Below are 24,498 nucleotides of genomic sequence, written 5' to 3' on the forward strand. Positions count from 1 at the left end.
ATTTCAATGTGTGGATGTCTATTTCCTTGTCTCTGATTACCAACAAGTATACGAGTTGTGAAGAATATTTAAAAATTCATCCAGATTCCCAAATTTTTTTTTAATTTGTGTGCATTGAAAAATGATTATACATGCAGTGATGACAACGTGAGGTGACTACGTTTGCTCGTTTATCTTGAGGATGTTCACGCCAAATTGACAATTACCCCTCTGGTATGCGTAATATTCACAATACTTTCTTTATTAGGGGATTACGTTATCAGAACACAACTAATTTTTAAAAATTGGAGCCAACTGACAATTTTTGAGATTCAGTCCAAATTGTCATTGGAAATGGTGAAAATTAGCATTTTAACACTGGTTTCTATGGCGATTTTATTTTTTCAATTCTCAAAATTTTTCTTGGTGACATTGGATGAAAATCTCATATATCCTGATATTTTTTTTTAAACATTTCAAAAAATTTACATAGTATTCAGCAAGTTTTCAATACTGTAAAATACTTGATTGTAATACTTGAAATGTTTCAATGAAAATAAAACCCAGCAAATGTACTTTTTTTTCTATATTTTACATTAAACTCATCAAAAATCAGTGACAAAAATTAATCTCAGCCAATTATAGTATAATGGTTTACTAATACATTCAATAAGAAGTTATCTCCCATAATGCATTGCATATATGTGTAGTAACATGCTCAGTAGAGTAAAATTTGAATTTGGCTCAAACTGTCGCATAGTAACGGTATTTCAATATGCTACATGAATCTGGCTACTAAGGGGGAAGAAAATGTAGTAATACCATGTTAAAATCATTTTACCTTCAGCTCAATCCCTAAAACCACCAAAAATATAACAGTGCATCATTTCATTTAAATTCCATGAAAAAATTTTATTTTCAAGTATAGAAATCAAAATCACAATCCAATATAACTATAGATGTCTGAAAAATACAGATTGTGTAATAATAGATATATGTATAGAGTGATTGTCAATCAATCTTACTGTCGCTTCAGTCCTTTTGTTTTCCAAGCTGTCAATAGCATATTTGCAAAATAAAGTCCAAATGCATAAATCATCATCGTAATACCAAGTATCAAATATCGGATTCCAGCAGATGGCAAACCCAATATCACCTCTGCAGTTTCACCTGTATGAATGTATTTTATTGCATCTGGGTACAGTTTATATGCTCCCCAACAGGCGCCACCAACACCAAACACCATAGTTCCAATTGCATACATCATCAAATATGTCACTTTGTTTTTCGGCAGAGACAGGATTCCCAAGACTGATGGTACCAGACTGAGGAGCCAAAACTTTTCCCAAGACTTGAAGCATCCTTCTCCCTCTGCATGGACCACTTTCACTAAGTCTAAATGAGCAGCAACCACTCTCATCACTGTTGTCAGGCACATTACCATGGATACTATGATACAGAATTTCATCTTTGATTTATACAAGGCACTGCAGAAAGAAATAATATGAAATAATAATCAGAAACAGGCCTTGTCTTTAAGAATGGTTGGTGAGTTATAAATGCCTCAGGTGAGCAATACAATTTTCAGACCTATTATTTCAATTATGTCAATGCTTGTTTTAAGATCAACTGGACGAATGCAGCATCCCATTTTCTTTGTGAACTAACTTCTGCGGTACAATAATTTTATTTTTTTTCAAAAGAGAGAATCAACCTTCTTGGATTATTCATGGTAGAACTAGCAAATGAGGTCTATTAATTATGGTAATGTGGGTACAGACTTTGGTCTAATCAGCTTAAGGTAGAGATGCAGGTTCGTCGGCACTTTTTTTTTTGCTTTTTATTATCCTAACAGTCTTGGCTATAGACTGTTGAAATTTTGTAGAATTGTGAATAGTGGAACATACTCAAAAAACGATTTTAAAATATAGATAACAGGTGCAAACATTCTCTCTTTTGAATGCTTAGCAAGGTTTAGCAAGGCTGTACATAAATAATAAAAAAGAAACATGGTAAAAAAAAGAAATGACGGAATCTCCATATTATGCACTATATTTAACTTTTAACCAAACGATAATACATTTAAATTTGGAACTGTTACAGCGGCCCATTTTAATTATGAGCATTAGCAAACTTCTTACTGAGTGAATTGTTATGCAAATTAGCAATTATCTCAGCTTCTTTTTAGTGCACATCCCAGAACTTTAAGGTAGAGATGCAGTTTATTTGTGAATTTCAATCAAAAATAGTTTTTTTCGTTTTTTATATAGATTTTTATCTAAAGAACATTCTGTGAAAATTTGACCAATGAATTCTTATTGGAACACCATTAAAATTGCTGTTTATTTTCTGGTTAAAAATAAAAAACACTCACATGTGGCAATGTTTATGTCCAATTGCCTAATTTGCATGAGTAAGCAAATAACAGGACCTTTGATTGACAATATGCATATCGAGATTGTACGGGTCATAGTTCATTCAATTCACGCGCATGTGCAATTATTCTCGAATCAGTTATCGCTCGCTAGCAAACCAAACATTATATTTCCTCAGCGTTTTTTCCTAATTTTTATCATTACATTATGCGTGGTGTGAAAAGAAAGAGAGGTAGAAAGCAGATTCAGATGATTTCTATGTCGGAAGAGGCAAAAGCTACACTGAAGGCATCAGCCCGCCGAACGAAAAACAAAATCGATGTGAGCGTCCAAACGTGACTTTCCCTGAAGGCGTGAATCCGAGTTTCTGATTGACTGAGAGATTTTATTTTTAAATAATTGTTCTCAAAAAATAAACTGAGCATGTGAAGAATAATTTAACATTGTTCACAGTGATAACAGCTCATTGTCGAAACGAAGCTTACCCATTCACGCTAGTCACAATAAACATCATACTCTTGAATAGGCGTCAATGACTACGGTAAAACTTAGACTCTATATTAGGCATCAGGAATGATTGAAATGTCCGAAAATGACGCCAAAATACACCTTAAAAGTCCTATTTTTTTTTTCTAAATCCCATCCCGAATTTACGGCAGAATCTGGTCCCTCAAATAAGGGACACGTGCGCTTTGATTCTAACCGGATATATTGCACTGGGTCGGGGAGATCATTATAGTTCCTTGGGGAGATACAAACTTTTGTGTATCTTTTGTCCAATGCTAGGTGGTGCGAGACAGCTTTGTTTGCAACCGGACGAACTCAGTTTAATTCAATGAAGCAAACAACTGACAATGCTAAAATAAATTGCAGAGGTACGCTAAAATTAATTGAAAACAAGCAAATAATTTCAATGAAAAATAAATCACAGAGAGAGGTAACTTGATACATTAACAACTCTTTTGACGCGCTGACCGCTTCTCCGCGTCTGATGTTTTGTTTTCCTTGTCATAATACTTACTGATTGATGATTTTGTTTTGATTTTTGAGTTCTTTAGCCTGTAACTCGGCCACGACCTTTGCTTTTTCCGTGAAAAATGGGGAAGTTTACGTCAATTTGACGGACATTCCATTTTTTTTAAACTAACGAGCACACTGTTTAGCACTCCTATTTTTTCATTTGCTGATTTCTATTCAGAAAAATTCGACCGCTCGAAAATGCACCTTAATTTTGCACTCATGTCATGTTAGATTTCCAACACAAATTATTTAAAACCGGTTGAAATTTTAAAACTTTTACGTTAGGAGCTGGAGCTCTCTCCTTGCAGCGACCGTCGCCGGTAGTACAACATCCGTGCGCTGATTGTCTGCGACTGTCTTAGAAAATCCCTGAATAAGGTGTTACCAAAATCGGAAAAAATAAAAAAATTGCCTCCTTAAAAAACGAACAGAATTCAAATATGTTGCAGTGGGAAAATGGGATTGGAAACGCTGAACAAAACTTCTGTGCCTCGCGTTTCGATTCTAGGATTACGCGATTATTCATTATTGTGCGTTCGCTTCCTGGAGTTGGTTCTAAATGCTACATAAAAATCATCAAGGATAATTAATGTAATATCCCACTTTTACTCTTCACGGTAAACCATAGGCTCTGAAATACTCGTAGATTTTTTATTGAAAATACATTGAAGAAAAGCCATAATGTTTTGATCGTGATAAAAAGTCACCTTCCTAGGACCGCCCCCTGTTTAATTATTCATGAGATGACGTCATGTTTACTGGGCATTGACACGTGTTTTTACCGATCCCCATCAAAACACTGGTATGAATGACGTGTTTCTGATTTATATATTCAAGAGCAGTTGTTCTGGTCCAACAATTTTACATAAAATGTCTATTTCTATACGTTAACTTTCAATTTCAATAGTCTAGAAAGTATGACAAAGTATGACAAAGCAGTAATTCCCGGTTTAACGCGCAAATATGCAAATTAACCTTTTTCTCGTCTTCTATTTTTGGTGAATTCTTGGGTTTTAAATTAAAATAGCTGATAGACGCTTTGGCCATTTGCCTCGAAATTTTCACACATTATTGACAAGGTGTTCCCCCTTCAAAATGCGTCCTGACAGTTTATTACTGCGAGTGGAACAAAAATAACAAGTCCGCAATTAACATGGATATATAAATTATGCAAAAATAGAAAAGAGTGAACTTTGAGGTCATGCTGTGCGACTTTGAAAGCCGTTAGAGAGATGAGTGGACGCATTTGAATTAGTAGTATACCAAGGTATCCAGTGATGTAATTTTACCCACAAACGGACTTGAAGTTTTTGAGCTAATTTTTTTTAAACCACTTTTGTCCAAAAAAGCATATTTTTGACCCAAAATCAAAAACGCATTCTGGATATTTAAAATAAAGACAAGTTTTACAAAGTTTGTATAATAAGCTTTCAGAAAATATATAACATGCTGGATATATAATACCATCTTCATTGACTAATTACTCAATTAAAAAGCAAGCCAAATAAACTGCATCTCTACCTTAAAAAAAATAGCTCCTAGACGCTTTGACCTTTGACCTTTTGTTTTGAAATTTTCACAAATGATTGACAATGTGTTTATCTTCAAAACGCCGTCGGGGCATTGTTTTTTGTTGAACAGTGTTACAACAATCGCACAGACAACTAGCCTGGGTGTTAATTTATGCATAAACTTGTAGTAGTTAAATTTGAGCTGCTGCCCTGCAAAATTGACAACTGGTAGACAGTTTTCAAGACGGCACTTTCTTCACAGTAAACAGATGTACCCATAAACCAGTTTTGACAGGAAACAGAAGCATGGTTTAGAAGCTAATTTTTTTTAAATCACTTTGGACCAAAAAGACACATTTTTGTGCATATTTCAAATTACAGTGTCCATAAAAAAAATACTAACAAAATTTTTAAATTCATACAATGAGCTTTCCGAAAATTTATAGTTTTGTGGACAAGGGAGGTCATCTTGGTTTCCTAATTAACAAATTAAAATATCTGTCAGGTAAACTGCATCTCTACCTTAAGTGTTATAGAGTGGGTAAAGTTTTTAATCAGAAAGGCTAAACCACTTACTCTAGGCTGCCAGATTTAGCCACTTTCACCACCTAATGCCCCAGTAGCTGTATATCTTGGAGGTACCCATTTCGGCCTCCTCCATTACAACACCCCAAATTTCATTGCTAAGTGGGGTGGCATGTTTTACCCCCCTTTAGCCTGAAATTTCAAATGATATACTCACTACTACATCAGGATTATTGTACAAGTACTTTGTTGTTATCATAAACAGATAGAGGGATAATGAAAGTTCAAACTTTAGAAACAGCTATGGATTTAAACTGTATTTTTTTTAATAGTTTTTTTCCGTCTCAGTGTTCTAAATTTACTTGATTTATTAGATTTGATTAATAAAGTGCAATCTAGTTTCAGATATGTTGATATCTTGCAATTGTTTTTTATAAACACCTGGCAAAAGCACATGATCTAATGTTGAAATCAACAACTTTGACAATCATTGTTTATTGTTCAAAGGAACTCAATATGGCGCCAGCCATATGATACGTCTAAATTTGGCCATTTATTTTTAGTAATTTACATACATTTTAATGGCATGGTTAAAATTAGGTGTGGGACCGATGAAGAAAGCTAAGCTACTACATGTAATATCAATTTTTCTATTTTTTAAAATAAAAAACTTTTTCTTTTTTGACAATTAAAACAATTCAGCATATAATATTTAATTTTTATATTAAAATATACAGAAAAAAATGAATGTATGCAGGCCCCTCCAACCTGACCATACACCCATAGGCTGTTGAGCTATTTTTTTCATTACCGGAAGGCAGGTTCTATGTCTAGTCATGGAGGTAAAACTAGATTTTTCACCTCCATTGTCTTGTATAGCCATGGTTTTGCATCTTTTTGGTTCTGGATAAGTCCTGGGCTTCGTAGGTCAGTATACACAGGTCGGGGTACAATCGGCACTGTCCTGTAAACTGACAGACGCAGCATATGACCATATCCGGGCCCAACACCCGCCCAACACGATGCGAAACAACGGCTATGTAGGATCATGTGTATGGCCGTCCGATCGACTGTCTCACATGATGTACGTTCTTTTGTCTTCATTTGGAATACTCACCTTATTCTATAGTGTGATGCTACGCGTTCTCGGTGTTGAAAATCACTCCCGTCTGTCCCCGATGCTCTGGGGCCTGCCCTCGATGACATGCTGACAATTTAATTTGGTAATAAGCTAAGATATCGTAGCATATATGCAGAGAAGAGCAAGACGAACAAGACCTACTACTAATAACCTTTGACCTTCGCTTATGTGTTCGTGAATACACTCCTCCAGTCTATCTTTGGACGGACGCTTACGCATATGGCCTCATATATTTTTTTAATAGTTATTTAGGACTACGATTACCAAATATTATCTTCTATATCTCATATTCATAGAACCTCAGAACAACCTAGTTCTGAAAAAAGTCCTCTACTAGTACATAAGTACTGTTTCACGCTGTTTTTACAAAGAAAGAGTACTACCCTGGTAAATGCTGAACGAAAACCATCCGCTATCAAGGTTTAGCGGACTCAGTCAAGCCAAAACGAAGTATTACTACGGAGAACGCGTTTCCTGAAATATAGAATAGAATTTTTTATTAACACTGTAAAGACAATCATGTGACATTTACTGAGAAATACATAAAACTGAACGAGCATTATATTTATATGTATTTTATAATGAGTTTTTTGTGTTTTAACATTTGTCAATGTACATTATGATTTCTTTTATTAATGTAATGTTTGGGTTGCTCATACTGATTATTTGTATGATTTTTTCATGGTTGGTCATACCTTGGAATCCATCTACCTACATCTTGAATTTTTAAGGTATTGACTGTTGCATATATAGTTTCCCTGGCGTTTGCATAAGGGTGCAGTCGGTTGTAAAACGTTTTCGTCTTCAATTTTGCACAGGTTCTATTCTGTAGTGGGTTTTTAGGTGTCGACCTGTCTCAATATTCATTTTTGGACAACTCATTCTAAATCCTGCAAATAACCCGATTGATGTTCTGCCGTCAAGTTTTTGTAAATAAGTTTCTTGTTGAATGTTTGAATATGTCAGTTCTGTTCATGTTTGTTATCCATGTATTGATATACAAATGTACTATTCTTTACCTAGTTCTTGGAAGTGTTTCGTTGTTTGTATATTTAACGTATGTTTTCTTTAGATCACGTAGGTTCGATAACCATCACTTTTTCAGACTTCCATTCTCAGTGGCAAAGGCACGGGGGGGGTGCAGCTGAAACCCTTTGTGTATTGTTCACTTAAATCCATCGCTATGTATGTCATCAAAATTTGCCCCTCAAAATGCCGGAAATAGCGTGTCAGAGGGTGTAGATTTAAAAATTCTTCCGGTAGAGCATGACCCCGGACCCCCTAATAAGGGGATGGTGAGCAGACCCCCATGCAAATTTCGTGCCGCTGTCTCTGATTATCCATCTCGTTTAGTGTATTGTATACTATATTGGGTTTATAGTACATGATCATGAGAGCATGTAGTTGTATGGTGTACGAGGTCGGCCCGTGCCTACCCTGAGAGCTGTGTTACTGGTGGTGATACTAATATTTTGCCATGTGCCCACAAATTTGTAAGTGGTACTTGTCTGTGATATTTTTGTTCCATCTACTCCAGTTTGTGCCCAACCCCCATGCTTCTCCTGCATAGACTAAAATTGGCACTTGAGTTGTTTTGTTTTTAGTGTCACATGATTGCTGTTAGTACCACTGAATGGATGGTGCTGTGCTCTTTCAAATTTCATAGCTTTGTCAGATAACCCGTACATTGTTGAACTATATTGTATTAAATATAACTGCAAAATATGTATATGCTGGCTTTTCAATTTCCTCACTTCCGTTTGATGGTCTTTCTAATCCCCATTTATTTAGGTAGTTACGAGAAGTATCCTTAAATTGTTGTAGTCGTGGATAACTCTCAGAAACAAGTACAATATTATCGGTGTAGAGTAAGCTAATTGGCTGATTGTAAGTTGTTCAGCGATGAAATCGCTGATGTATATATTAAATAGTATAGTTTCATTTCATTGTTTATATCACCCATGCAGCTTCAGTATGTAAACCTGAATTTCACAAGGCATGCCATCTGCCATTTTTGCTATTTTTAGCCTCTTAACAGCTATTTTCGCTTCGTCTTCTGTGATCTCCTTGAGTCTTTGTACATCCATACACCAGCGTCATTTCACAACTGCTCAAGTATAGCGCCAACTATCAACAACAAGTTGTAAAACTTTCAATTGGGCAAACCCGCACATATTTACTTACTCATAGATGTGGCTCCATTGCATGTTCCTTTTTGTGTGGGCTTTCGATCTTGACGGTGAAGTAGAACAATTCTGAAAGAAGTGTTGACAAATCAAAAATCTCGCACGACTCGAAGGCCACGAATATCATGATGGCACAATTGGATCTATGGACCCACACCAAGTTTGTGCTACCAGTGGCGGATCCAGCAAAATGTATCGGTGGGGGGGGGGGGGGGTAGTCCCCCAAGCTTCGCTTAAAATATACGGAGCGTAAATCGCAGAAAAGCCATGCGTAATCCAGATGATATGAATCGTCATGCGTTGGGGGTGCCCCCTCCTCTGGATCCGCCACTGTGTGCTACTAGATGTTTTCTGTGAATTCGTGATGACACGTTTTCAACAAATCATATATGAACGCTAACTTTAATAAATATGTTTTCACTTGGTAACAATACTGTATTTTTTTCTTTAAAAAACAAAGAATTTCACAATGTTGGAAAAGAAAAGTCGTTAATGTGTACAGTAGTGTGACAATGTCGACCTGTTGCCGGGCGCTCGGCCACCTCAACAGTCTAACGCAGGCCGCCATTATTGTGTGGTATTATGCTTGAAGATTCGGATTCAAACGACTATGACTTTGGTCCAGTATTTCACACTGAATTTAACAAATTCATTGGCCGGAGTTGACATGAACGTGATCTCATTCCTTTTCTCTATTTCACCAATCTGATGTATTGTACGGCGTATATTTTATTTTATATATTAATTTTACTTTTACTATTTTTTTTAATTATTTTGTATTTTTTATGTTTTTTGTTACGTGCGTGTGATTCGGTATATTGTTAACTATCCTCCTCCTATGGCATTCGCAATTACCAAAACAAATAAACAATAGATCAAAATAAATGAAATTAAAATAAAATAAAATAAAATAAAATAAAATAAAATAAAATAAAACTAAGATCTTATTTTATTTAGATTGATATTTCACCACACCGAAACACACTACATATATCTTAAATATAGTTTTTGTTCGACTTCAATCTGCCACGGATTTTGTTCCGTTCCCAGGGAATGCTTCTGAAATGACTCCAAACACTCATTGCCGTGCACAATAATGTAAATTCAACTAGAAGAAGCTTGATGATTTCAATATCAATCATTTGTCCAAATTAGTTGCACACACAACTCCAGCTCAGAGTCCTGTCATTGCATATGTCAATAATTAAAAGACGATAGGGGTAGAGGCGCCAGTCGCATTTTAATAGTAGTTTAAGCCGATGTATTCAGGCGATTGTAATTAAAAACGACCAGAGCGTCTGCATACATCGCATTGTAATAATCAAAATTTTATTCATGGTCATTCAACGATAATAAAATGCAATTAACTGTAAAATACACATTTATCTAAATTAATTTATATCAAAATTTTACTTGCACGAACAAAATTAACACAATTGGAACTATTTCGGGATAATTGGATTCGCTAAAAATGTGCTACTGTAAGGTAGTATTGTTCTTAATTTCCTCATTTCTGATATCAATACAAGAAATTATCAGAAAAAAATCTAAAACGAACAAATAAAATATTTTTGTGAAAACAAACCATTACAGTAGCACATTTTAAGCGAATTCAATTATCCCGAAATAGTTCCAATTGTGTTATAATATACTAGTACTCGTTATTTTGCATAATAAAAACAAAAGTATTCATGTTTCGTTTGTCAGTACACATAGACTTTATTTAATTTGTTTCCCAAATTAAAACTTAAATTGGTTTAGAGTCTGTATCCAAATTCAAGGCTTTCGATATTAAAGGGCGGTTGTCGTCGCACCGCGCATGTTGATAAAAATTGATAAAATATCTCGCGCATGCGTGGCGCGACGACCACTGCCTTTTAAGGTTAAGAGAAAATTGGGATGTTCTTTATAACATAATTAACCATGTTAATTAATATGTAATATATAGGAAACAAACTGTGTGTTTCAAGTCATTTTTTTATACACGAGATTAATGTATAGCAAATATATAAAGCAAAAGAAAAATATCCACGGGTGATTCGTTCCTGGTCGTTAGTACCAATATTTCTATAATTCTGTTGCAAGATATTTGAATTTGGTATTGGTGAACTATACATTTATAATAATAATAAAGCAATTTAACACATCTTGCACCCAGCAACATCTTTAATGGAGAAAACATTACAACAGCAATCATCATTTGTAAAATAGATAATTATTGTTTCATTATTTGATAACTGCTTCCTTGAATATTATGTAACCGTTACACGCTAACAACATCCCGAAGCTACTCGAAGCTACCCGAAGCAACCCGAACCCGATGTTACATCGGGTCATAAACATATCGCCCTGTAAACACATTGTAGATCAAATCTATACAGGCCAATGTTTTCAGAGTCAACCGACAGGATACTATTCTAGATTCGGCTTTTCCCGTGCACAGTTGGAATACTGAGTACCCGTGACATAAAGTGTTTGTGTGTTGGTCGTACTTAATCTGAGCTATCGGTGATACTAGTAGGTTTTCGTTTTGATTGGTCACTTCAAGTTGTTGGTAGATTTATATGAGTTTCGACAGAGCGTGTTTTCTGTCACGATGCATCGATATGTCACGGTTCAACATGTACTCAGAAATAAAATGTATTGTATTGTGATAAGATCACAATCAAGAATATGCATTTAGATATTGTGCAAAAACAATGAATTTCACAGTACTTACTGTGAATTTAGTGCAACATATACCGGTATATAACACGTGCATAGTAAAATAGCACCCGGATATAAATTATGGTGTTGGAGATAAAGCACATGGTTTTCGATACATTAGGTTCGGAAGATAATAAATATATTTACACAACAATTCCCTAAAACTAAAACATCGATGAAAGAGATCGGTCGGCCCCTCTAAATCGGCGCCTGATAACCACGACTGTCACTGTTCTACTTCACCAAACTCTCGCCCCTCTCCAACATGGACAAATTTAGTGAATCAATAATGATTGCTAGGCACACAACAACAACAACAACAACGACGACGAGGACGACAACAACAACGGGCATTATAACGCGTATTATTATTAACGGACAACGAGAGGAAAACCACGAAACAGCGGTGACGCGAAGTCAATATATAATGAATCAAAGGCGTTATTAACCTTAAAGGTGGGTCTGATGTGTTTCGCCTCCCTGTAGATAACAGGCTTGATAGGTGCACGCCCCATACGGTGTTAACGTACTTTGTTATCGTGTTATCTTCGCAGTCTGTCCCTACTCCTGGTTCATTTCCCACTCACTACACGTCAGCAATATATAAACTCCATTATGTAGTATCCATATTTGTGAGCTTCGCTGGGTTTTCTCGATAGTGTGGATTTCCGAATTAGTGACTGACACCTAGAAATGAAGGCTAGAGATTATTCTATTACTATTCAACGACTGATATTATTTAATGACAGTTGAAATATACTTGATACAAATGTATCCGAAATGTGTTACGTTAGCGATATAATAGGGTTGCACATAATCGCGCCAAAACAGCCAAAATAAAAAAATGGTTTCTCATTTACATGGTTTTAAAGTTGTCATTTGTTTTGTATGGTACGAGTGACCCGCCTCCTCCTTTCATAGAAATCACAATCGTTTCAGTTGCCGGCCACGCTGAACGCAGACCTCAATTGAAAACCCCCTTTCAGACTGAAAAAAACAAACACAGAATCATTTCTTTCGAGACTCTGCAACTCTTGAAAACGAACGCTATTTGGCCGGACACTATATATCTTTCAAATATCCCTCAAACCCGGCCCACGCTGGGACTTTTATATATGTTCATTAGCGTTGTAATAACCAATGCCGTTGACAATCATGTAGTATTTTATTTTGTACAAAAATCAACGATCCTGTTTTTTTGGTGTCTGCGTTATTTATTTATACTTATGAATTGTGTTTCCTCAGAAACACTGAATTATGGAATAATGATACACGATGACGTAACTGGTGTGTATTTTCTCGACAGCTGATAGTACGTCCTTACGATGATATTATGCAAGTTGCAGCCGTCCTCGTGCATAATATATTATAAAGGAAGTTGCATAATATCACGTTATGTGATTGTTGTTAGTTATAAACCAAAATATGTAAAAACAAGTCCGTGTAAATGACATAGTCCCTGTCTATAAATAGAAGTTTGACATTGAATTTGATTACAAATATAAATAACGTGTATACCTGCAACAATTTGTCATCATATACTGTTAATATACCAAGCTTTGATTTAATACAAAGAACCTAGTTATCTTAGACATTCTGATTTAGGCTTCCGTTAAAATAAAAACAAAAAACGCAAGACCAACAAAATTGGTACGATTGACTAAGAGTGTCGGAGAAAGGGGTGAGGAAATGAAATGAAAAAAAAAATGACCACCAGCATTTTGAAGCTAATAATGAAATTAAAAAAATATTCGGTCGATGATATGACAGTCGCCATTTGGTTTAATTGTATTGACATCAAAATTGTAAACATAGCGATCCCTCCTAGAAATGTTATGAGAGTCTATCCATAACCTTCTGAGCAATAAATAAATATCATTCACGAAATTGCCGTTTCCATGGTAACCATAGCCATATGTGTATCAAAATTAAATGGGATCATGCTTGCATCAAAGGCAGCCCCCTCCTAGAAATGTTATGAGAACTATCCAAAACTTTTTCGAGCTATCCTGCTAAGCCAGAACCAAAGGCTATCAGAAACTTTACCCCAAAACTAATCAGGTTTCTGCATAGTCCTAGAGGATCTATGTACCAAGTTTCATTGAAATGTGTTGATTAGTACTTGAGATATACGTGAAAATCCGAAAATTAATTAATTATGCAAATTAGGTGATTAAGATGCACAAATATTTATCCCAAAAACAATCGATCTCTGCATAGTTCTTGAGTATCTATGTACCATGTTTCATTGAAATGTAATGCTTACTACTTGAAATATCAAAAGCTGAAAATTAATTTATTATGCAAATTAGATAATTAATATGTACTGATATTACCCTAAAAACTACCAGGTCTGTGCAGTGTCCTATGACATCTAGGTACCTAGTTTCATTGAAATGTGATGATAATTTACTAATCATTATGCAAATTAGGTAATTAATATGCACAGATTTTCATCAAAACCTGGCAATAGATCTTTAGATATCAGTGGAACAAAAAGTGGAATCAAATATGTGCATAAGTTCAGAGCATCTATGTACAAAGTTTCATCAAAATTCAATGAGTGGTTCTTTAGATATCACCGGAACAGTCATGGAACAGCTACAAATGAGCTAATTATCATGCAAATTAGGTAATTAATATGCATGGATTTCTAATCAAATCTGCGCATTGGCCCAGAGCATCTATGCACCAAGTTTCATAAAAAAATGATGTATGGTTCTTGAGATATCAGTGGAACAGACGGACATACACACACATACAGACAGGGTAACTGCAAAGATATAACTGCAAAGTAGCAATTACCCGGTAATGGCTTTAAAGACATTAAGAGCAGCGTAAATTAGCAAAATCTGTTTAAAGTGGGCTGTTCAAGCATTTACACCGATGATTTGCAATGAATTCGACATATTCAATGATCTATCCCAACCATATATTGTCTGAACCCTATTAACCTCTTGCATATAGTACTACAGATATGCATAATAATAAGGTTTGATATATCAGTCATATTTCTCTTTCAATGTCTTTATTATTACGTCATTGGTTGCACATGCATATCTGCAATATTCTCTAGGTATTAGTTATGCATATTAATTAGACCAACGACCATATATTGTCATATCTATTGCTTTCATTATTACACCTATTGTTTACAGTGCTCAAGATATTAAATTTATGCATGTTAAAAGGGATCACATGACATTATGTATGTTATGTGAGCCATATCTTTTGTTTGTCTTCAATACTACACTGGTTGCATTGGAAAATTGCTATAGCGCCTGAGATATTACAGTTACGCATAATAATGATGTCCCATCATGACCATTCGATATATTAGTTAAACTTCTCATCCTTCTCATCATTTTAGCACTTATTTCAGAATTTTGAACATTACAGAAATCAACTGTTCTTGCTGGATTTCAAAAATTTCTGAGTATTTTTGTTTTGGTAGCACTACCTTAAGGTTTTGCTATTTACAAACAATGTTTTAGAAAAAGACAAGTTGAATAAGAACAAGTTATAACTGTTTGCTATTTGGAAAATACATCCAATACTTGTAGTAGATTACAATTGCATTGTTGATAGTGAGCAACCCTCAATATGTTTCAAATATGGATTGGCTTGCCACTTTGCCAGGCAAATTTAAATCCTTGGAGAAGTTATCCACATTATGCAAAACAGGTGACGTTTTTATTAATAGGACTAACAGTTTTAAAACAAATAACTAAATAAATGCTATCTTGAACTAAAACATATAAGAAAATACCCTCTGGAAGTTTACCATTCTTGATATCACAGAACGGTGAACACTTAACTGCCTTTAAAATTGCACGAGTAGTTTGACAAGTGCCTGGAGATTGCTATTGTTTCAAATGTAGTGAGAGGGAATAACCAAGCCATATCTTACCCATAAATACCAGTAGGGTATTACAACAGAGTAAAGTTCTAGGGTCATGACAGATGAGTATACCACTAATAATATCATTTGATGTCCATGCTAATATCAGCTCAAACAAGATGCTCACTGCTTTGTATTGACAACAGCTTTGACAGTTAAAATTGTACAATCCATGGAAAAAGAAGTACATGTATTAGACCAGAACAGGTACGGTTACTATCGTTAGGGCACTAATAGCGTAAAAAAAAACATGTGGGTAAGGAAATAAAGTGTAGCAAATGTTCTGTTTGCACCTATACTCAGACTGTAATATTTTTATCTCTCAGTCGATACATGTGATGTTTATCTGAAAGTCTATGACATACATTCTAGACCTTTTTCTAAAGTTAACAAATTCCAGCCTAACTTTGGCAATGGTCGCCACCTTATGCCCTGTGGCAACAGGATGCACAAGTAGCAATGATCAACACAAGATGTACTGATTGATCAACCAATTTCCATATCGTACATGTGGAGATTTAGCAGACATGAATGTACATTTCCTAAAATGTTTTTCGCTGGCTGCCACTTGACAGAGTTTACTGACAATTGTTTATTTTGCATACACTACATGTATACTCAATTTTGTTGACAGGAATTATCCGAAAGTATCCTCCTGCAGCAAGCTAGATTATTCTATGCCAGCAGTTTTCTAACAGTGACACATAGACGTAATAGAAATCCAACAGACTTTATAACCAGATTAAAAAAGTCTGGTTGGTTCTTAAAATGAAATAAATAGCACATTTACACAGATGAACTGTGTCATCTTTGTACTAGTGATGATATGAATATGATCAGAAAAGCTTGCACAGTATATCTGTATAAACTCAATGCTGGGATTAAAAAAAACGCAACATTAAAATGAAATCAAATAAATGTATTTCCACAATTCAACAACAAAGTACAAAAAATTTACAATTTTCTTTGAAGAGCAATGGGGAAATAATAAGAAATGAGACCGGTTTGCATACAGCATACAGATGCATAGCCTTGCTGTGAGCTGCCAAGAATAAAACCAAAAATAATTTATCAAAACAAATAAAAGAAAACTGAACAAAATTACTGACAAATTGTTTTCTAATCTTAATAAGTATTAAATAGACTATAATTCTGAGGACGAAGCTGGTTCGTAAAACTACAAATCAAAGGATGGACTATTATATCTGTGGATGAGATGGCTAGGTTGGCTTTTTTGTAAAAGTTGCATCTCTTTCTGGACATAAGCATTGCATTAACTAATTTGTGTCCAGGAAGGCATATTTTTTTTTCATCTTTTTATGTTAAAAGGACACTCCAAATATATAACAGTCATTGAAATTCTACCCCCTCCCACAGAAATAATGGTTCACCCATGAAGGAGAGTAGCTTGCAGGATAAGTCATGTAGACAAGGAGAAATACTGTTTGGTGAATAGTACAATGTATAGTACACAACATGCTGACTATAGCAGGCTCTGTAAAACACCAACTACAAGGAAAACCATGATTGAAGGGACAAAACTACAATGAAATCTGTTCAGAAGCTCATTGTCTTTCACATGACATCTGCTCGGCATGTATCAACAAGTTTCACTGTAGTCATTCAAACTTGCATCTGGATCCTCCCTACTATCATAGTTGTCTTCATTTTGGATATGTTCCTCTGTACAACAGATCAATATATAGGAGGTGTGTTCTTTCCTTAGATAGCAAGACCAAAAACACTAACGATACAGTACATGGTTTTGTTTTCCCATCTGACAGTGCAGCTACCGTCAGTTGTATTATCCCAGAAACAGGAACTTGCTGTGTGAAGACCAGCACCATTTTTTTGCATTATCACACATGTGACTGAAAAAAAAAACAAATTTTGATATTTATTATTTCAAGGAACAAGTATGTGTGTTTTAAACCAAACCCAAGGTATGGAGTAAAAATTCAGAAGTTAATAGTGTCTTACTGTCACCACCATATTGTTCCAAACACCAAAACATCAACAATGCCAGCTAAGTTGCTGACTGGATTATTTTGCGCATCTCAAGATCGTTACATGATTAGAACTGGTTAGTTCAAACCACTTTTACAAGGGTGTGTCGTTCGGCTAAAATGACCTGCACCAGACACACCATTGCCTGTGTCCAGACATGTCATAATGCATAACTTTGCTGTTTATTATATTATATAGAAATGTATATAGGATTGATTAAAATACATTGAAAAGCAATCACATCATTTATATTCAATGTGTCAAGGCCCCCACTATTAGTTTGACGTCTCCTGTTGAGATTGGATTGACCCAACTTGTTCCAATCACGCAACTATCAGTAAGCGTGCTTAGCAAACCAGTCAGCAACTTAGCTGGCAATATTGATGTTTTGGTGTTTGAAACAATATGGCGGTGACAGTAAAGAGTTGAAAAAGTAAAAAGCCAACATCATAGCAATTGTATGTGAACACAATTTGAATGTGTGATCTCAAATTATGTTATTTTGATTTGAAAAAAAATGTGCTTCTGATATCTTGGATGTGTGATTAAAACTGCAGTACTATAGTGCGGTCAACATATACTTACCAATATATTTGAATGGTTTTCCTAATTTAGTCAACTGGTTGAGGCATTGTTCGACAACATTTGACGTCCACTGGTTAACTTTGTTGTGTTGGTAAGCATTGCCACCAATAGCTCCCTCAACGGCTTCCTTGATAATGTTAGAAACTTCATCCACAACAAACGCAGTCTGCACAAAAGAAAATGTGTATACACTACAGTGAGTTTTGTTCACAATTTGAACATTCACACCGGTTCAGCATTGACTCAAAACAGGACTGACTTTCGCAGGAATTTTGGGTCAAACAGAAACCCAACTATTGAGTTGGGTCAACATCGTGCCTGAAGGGAAGAGGTATTGGGGAACAAATGAAGACTGTACGTGGCTGTAGGTAGCTTCCAAGGGCAAACTTTTTACATATAAAATGTAAATTCCATTTCACACTATTATAACTGTAATTATATAAGTCAGAAGTATTGTGGGAAAATAATGCTAATTCAAGACTGCAGGGGTTTTTCCAAACAGGGAAACAGGGCCGCAGCGCTCTCACACCCCAGGCTTGTGCCCTCTTACCACACCTGGAACTATCAGTAGATTATGATCAGTTATATAGTGTTACTAATGGTAACAAAGGTGTGCTCCCTCTTAAAATTCTTTTCTAGAAAAACCCCTGGAGACTCGCACTTTGGACAAACAAGTGCTACAAATTATTGTGTGACACATACAAAATCACTATGTTATGTGGGGGGAAAAAAATCAGAACAAGCAGAAGCTTTGTTTCAATAGGAACAACAGCTTGGAATCACCACTAATCCTCTGATCTGAAGCTTATTTGGGTTAATTTCCTCAGACCAGCAATGACTATAGTTTTAGGTACAAAATTGAGATTAAGCAGGATTCCTACCACTGCAGAACTTGTCAGCAGTTATTGACATAAGCCTATTTTTTGCATTTATCTGCTTCCAGTATTTTTTTCTAGTGCCAAACATACAGCGTAATATGTTGTTCAGATCTAACCAGAAATAAAATTTGTGAATTTTAACCTTTGTTTCTGTTCAAATGGGTCAATTTTCAGAGAGTTACCACATTTTTATTGATTCCCACTTTCATCTACAAATACATAATAAGCAAAACTGGGGTAATATTTTTCATTATTTTGACTTTTGACTTATATGTGTGGATATATCATTATTTTGACTTTTGACAGCATTTGTCAAACTTTTTCTATGAAGATCAAATGGCATTGTTGACATTGACAGTATTTATATGTGTGGATATATCATAGTTTTTTTGGATACTGCATTTAAGGTAGCAGAATAGTTTTTTGGGCACTTTTCACATTTTTTTTTGAAAATCACACGAATAGCTCCCGAAGGCATGCTACATACATGGGTGTATTTATTTTATTGAAAAAATATATCTTGTACAAGTAAACTGATTTTTTTCTAGTGTGCAAACAAATGGCCAAGTCTTTGTTTATCCAGTGTACACCCAACTAGTGCATCTCATTAATATGCATGGTTTACAAACATAACTGAACTGAGGGTAAATAGTTTTAAGTTGGGCCACTTTCTTTATTTGCTATTTACAAACAACTGATAAGATATCTGTTTGTAGTTTACACACAGCTGATAAGATGTGTGCACTGCTGCCTTTATAGACAGGAAGTACAGCAAAGACAAAACAATCGTATTAGAAACAACAAATTTTGTATAATCAAAAAAGTACATGAATGTACCACTTCAATGTAATTATATGTTAACAGAATAAAAACTTACAAAAAAATTTCTGTAATATTTTTTTCTTGGCTTTGTCATTGAAAAGTGTCTGACCACGGGGTTACTTTCTTAGTCCAGAAGTAATGCAGTTACATTGGGAGGGGGCTCCCTTTTACAAAATATGGTTGCAAACAATAAAATACAGCCATCTGTGGTAGTTTTTATAGATGATAACTGTGAGTCCGGTTACAATTAAATTTTGAAGAGATTCATCTACAAGTATAAGACCTGAGGTTACACGGGGTTTGATTTTTAATAGCACAGGAAATGCTACATACCGGCATACATCACTGGGTCACATTTTACAATTATTATCAGTAATTCTTTAGTTTAGTTGTCATTCACTAATTATGGACGAGATGGTAAGCACGCGAAAATTTCCAAGAAAAAGAAAGCGAGGAAGAAAGAAGAAAAACATCAAAAGAATGATCACTCCTGTCAAAAAAGATTGTGAAAGAGACGATGCTGTGTTCGTACAAAACGGATTTCCCCGTCGAAACCAGTGTCAGCCATGAAGTGGGCGAAGAAAGTTTTACTGTGACACTGGGAGTCCGATGAATCAGACTTCGATATAGTGGGTGATACTCCTGTTCAAAACGTTCGAGAGATGTCTGTATCTCGCAGGAAAATATTGTTAACTTCCGACGTAGAAGAAGAAAGTGAGAGTGAATGTCACGACCGATCGTTTGAAGACGACGAGATTCGACTCGTTGACATGTCACTGTTGAATGGCGCCCTAGAAAAAGAGATTTGTCAATTTTGCAAAGTAGGCAATATCTCAATAGTGGAGCGCAGGCGTCACGGTCTAGGCAGTTGTATTCGATCGAAACTGAGCCAGCCTAGCTTCCCGTCATCTCGAAAGAAGGGAGCAGTTTTCTAAATAAATAAAAAGGCTGTCATTGGAATGCGAGCGATTGGAAAGGGACGGTGCGCTCTGGTGAAACTGTCAAGCTATTAGGGGTTACCTCAACCAGTAACGGGTCCGCCCTTTCGCCAGTATGTACGAGCTGCCTCCAGGAGACTCCGAAACTCGTGGCATGCTTGAACTAATAAGTTTACAAACATAACGGCCCAAAAATAAATACACTGTATTTGCAAACACTTCAACTGCCAAGTGTAGTCTCTGTATTGTTTGTTACTCGCAAACAGAACCGCCCACTTTGCATAATCCAAGCTCTAATGAATGACGTCACCGTTCGTTATCAGCACAGACCGTCACAAAACTCCACAGCGTGAAAGAAAACGGCCAAAAAACAAAGTTTTTTACAGATATAAATGTCGGTTCATGATTTTTCTCGAAAACAACTTTCAAAGCATTTTATTTACAATTAGCCCATGTAAATTTTGATGCTGAAACGGGAGTTAACGTTGATTGAAGTTTGAAATCATAAAAGTGCCGATTTCTCGGTGTTCGGTTTTTGGCAATTACCATTGACCTAATTTTAAATGGCGTTTCAGTGAATAGCGCTACGATGTCGCCGTTTAGCTTTTCTTACTCTTTGATATGTTGGCTTCATATCCGTATTTGCATATTTGCAAAATTCTATTGCGTTTTTTCACAAACCTCGCGCAAACCAACGGTATACTCTAACTTTAACACCAAAAAACGTGCTGGAAATTTGTGATTTTCGGAAAGAAAAAAAAAACTTACTGCAAAAAATAGAAATACGGATTTAAACTTCATATCCTTTACTTCAAAACAGTGTAAAGTTTTTGATCGCATGAATGACTGTAGAGATGACAATTAAAATTGTATTCACGTTAGTTAAATTATCAGCCCCGCTGATTTTCAGAATCACGTGACGCTAAAACAAACACAATGTTCACAAAATATTAATAATAGGAAAATACAAGTCAAGAGCTTTCCAAACATATATAGATTGTATGGTTTCTTGTAAAATTTATTCCGATTATAGGTGTTTACATTTTTCATGCAAAAAAACTATCCTGCTACCTTAAACACTTGATATATTCATTGAGCCTCTGTTATTGTTTTCTTTTTTTATAATTTTAGTGCACATAAATACAACCAGCAATTTAATTTCTTTGCTTATCAATGTAGAAGGTAACATGAGATCAGTGCTAACATCAATTTCAGACAACACCATTTGGCAAGTTTGAATTGTCAGCACTTCCTTTTAAGTTTTGAGAATTTTCACTGTGAATCTCCCGGTTTAGCTTTTCAGTCATAAAAGTAACAATTCACTCCGAGAAGACCATTTTCCATGTTTGGACCATGTACGATGAAGCCAATGAGTTATTAGGTTAAATAACAGTATGTGGGGTTTATTTTATAGACAACATGTTAGTTTGATCAGTTGATTATTGAAATGAAAAGTTAACAAATGTGGAACTCATCCTAAAAAAAAAGAAGAAAAGTTGCATTGCCAGACTGTTCTTTTGGAAGCCTGAGCATAATGCTAATATTGAGAACATTTTACATGTTGTATCTGATATTTTGCACAGTCATTTTTATGTTGTGATTTGCAGTTGCCCAAAAGGATCTGGTCTCTTGGTTTGTTTCCATGCCAACTAAGATTTTGCCTTTTTGACTGTGTTATGGTTTTATTTAGGAAAGTAGTGCCAAATTTGACTTTTTTTAATTTTGAGTTTGTACAGTGTGTTAAATTTGTTTACATTCAGATTGGAGACATGAGCAAAGCAGTATGATACACATCACAGTAAAAACTAATTGAAGTATACACAACTTGGCTATTTAACTCAAGCCAACCATATCAGTAGTATTGCCAAGGTGATAATATTTGTTTGGTTGGAATTCATATCATCTGAAACGCACACAAAGCTGTATTATAAGAATCTAGACTATACCACTGACATGTGACCTATTAATTCTTGATCTCTACACACAATTTATTGTACAATTATTGATTCAACTCTTGAGTAATGTAAATGACAATTTAGAGAGCTCGAGGTGTGACTTGTGTTTCCTTCTACATGTTTTGATACGTTTTTTTGTACACTGGCAAAACTGAGGTCGAATGCAGACCTCAGTGATTATCAGTGATTTTCGTACCCGAAATGGGCGAAAGAGACAGTATGAAAAAACATCAATACATTATATATTGCCACTTATAACTGATGGGAGAAGTCGGATATCAAAGATTTAAGATTCATTCGACTTAATATTAAAATTCAAAATGTCGTCGTCGAGCCAAACATAGGACACTCACTGACACAGCGAAATATCGGGGTTCATGCATATTCTAGCTCATGTTAGCTTATTCTCAGTGTGTGTTCCGTTATTTGCTTGTTAGCCGATCCTATGGGTTCTTACCTCTTCTCCCGACTGAAAATCGTCCATTTTCTGTAGAAGTTACGCCGGCTATAAACAGAAAAGTCTTCCGATCTAGGACGTTCACAACTTGTTTAGAAATCCAGACGTTGGCAACAAGATGAATGACGGGAAATGAGGAAATCACGCACCATCGAACTATCGCGAGAATTGACTGTATTTATTAATTTTGCCTTTCCGTGTGACTGATTGCGAACTGTGTGTACAAAAAATACCTAACTAGGTCAATTTCTCTATAGTCATATGGCGTATTAGGTAATGAAGTCAAAAATAAATAGTTTACAGTTTACGCTGAACGACGCCTGCACGTGACCAATAGACGACGTGTTCACAAACCTGAGTGTATTATTAGAAACTGATGTTGTATCAGTCAGTTTGATTGGATATAAAGTTTGCATACTATTATAATCTCCTAATTACGCCATTTTGGCGCATTCAATCATCACACAGAATGAAAAGCACCTGCTACGGAGTTGACAACATGTCCGTGCATAGTGTCATGTTATACGGGATTTTCTTTACCTAATCACAGTCCATGACACACGGAGCAACGGAGGTGAGTGGAATTCACTTGATATCATGTAATCACAGGAGCATTTATAGAATTCAGCAATTTTAGTCGCGATTCGATTTTATTCCTTGACTTTAACTTTTAAGTTGTTGACTATAACTGCCGAGTCGGTGATAACTCTGGTTCAATAGGCTACCGTGAATATGACGCAGATAGCACTCGTGTATCCCCGGTGTCACTAGAGACCCGTCTCCACTATCATTCAGTCGTGCAGTCGGTCTTCACATCTGTGGTAGCTAATATAGATCGTGTTATCTTCACATCCGCTGTCATCACAATCTCATTATTTTTGTTCAATATTCGATTAATTGTCCGTGTTCGATCAATATTTGAGATTTGACTTGAAATTTACCACTGAATAGAAAACACCGACTTCAAGTCGCACATCCACGATACCACGTGTCAAATTCTGTATCTATGAGACAAGTATCGTAGTGTGAAAAACAACATGTGAGGGACACAAGAGTACGTTTTTACAGTTACCATTTATTGACCCGGGATAGTACATCATCCATAAATCTGCATTCACTTAGAGTTTAAAAAGTATAAATAAAACGTATAATTAAAATATAATGATTTTTTATGCAAATAGGCATGTCAATCAATTGCAGTTACAAATGTAGTTTAGTAAATGATTATTCCTGTATTCTGTGTTATCTCGTCTTTTTAGTTTGTTAATCTCTATTTGGAGATGTCATTCAGTAGCATTTATATGATATATAGCCAAAGATATTTTTTGTTTTGTTTAGTACTAGTAAGCTGTCAGGAAATTCTGCAACTGGTTTGGTTTGTCAACTCTAAGTAGCTGGTCCATCTTTCATTGTAAATATTTTTTAAGTTTTGTGTTATTGCTATCGTACAATGTTTTCATGCATCAATTGCATGGAGAAAAACATTCACTGAATAATATTGGAGAAAAGTGA

The 24,498-nt window shown here is 35.4% G+C and overlaps 2 protein-coding genes across 2 annotated transcripts; both read right to left on the bottom strand.

Moving 5' to 3' along the window:
* Nucleotides 1-865: 865 nt before the first annotated feature.
* LOC146736567 (protein jagunal homolog 1-like) lies at nucleotides 866-6,714 on the bottom strand. The gene is made up of 2 exons (XM_085505502.1): nucleotides 6,528-6,714; nucleotides 866-1,466 (listed from the first exon to the last, which is right to left on the bottom strand). Exons 1-2 carry the CDS (start codon nucleotides 6,614-6,616, stop codon nucleotides 1,001-1,003), a joined length of 555 nt encoding a protein of 184 aa, XP_085361628.1. The 5' UTR covers nucleotides 6,617-6,714; the 3' UTR covers nucleotides 866-1,000.
* Nucleotides 6,715-16,445: 9,731 nt separating this feature from the next.
* Nucleotides 16,446-23,110, bottom strand: LOC100370790 (dynein light chain Tctex-type 1). The gene is made up of 3 exons (XM_002730651.4): nucleotides 22,987-23,110; nucleotides 17,937-18,102; nucleotides 16,446-17,215 (listed from the first exon to the last, which is right to left on the bottom strand). The coding sequence occupies exons 1-3, from the start codon at nucleotides 23,011-23,013 to the stop codon at nucleotides 17,067-17,069; spliced, it is 342 nt and encodes a 113-aa protein (XP_002730697.1). The 5' UTR covers nucleotides 23,014-23,110; the 3' UTR covers nucleotides 16,446-17,066.
* Nucleotides 23,111-24,498: the final 1,388 nt, after the last annotated feature.

The sequence above is a fragment of the Saccoglossus kowalevskii genome, chromosome 11, assembly GCF_978046115.1.
Source record: "Saccoglossus kowalevskii chromosome 11, keSacKowa6.1, whole genome shotgun sequence".
NCBI classification, from domain to species: domain Eukaryota; kingdom Metazoa; phylum Hemichordata; class Enteropneusta; family Harrimaniidae; genus Saccoglossus; species Saccoglossus kowalevskii.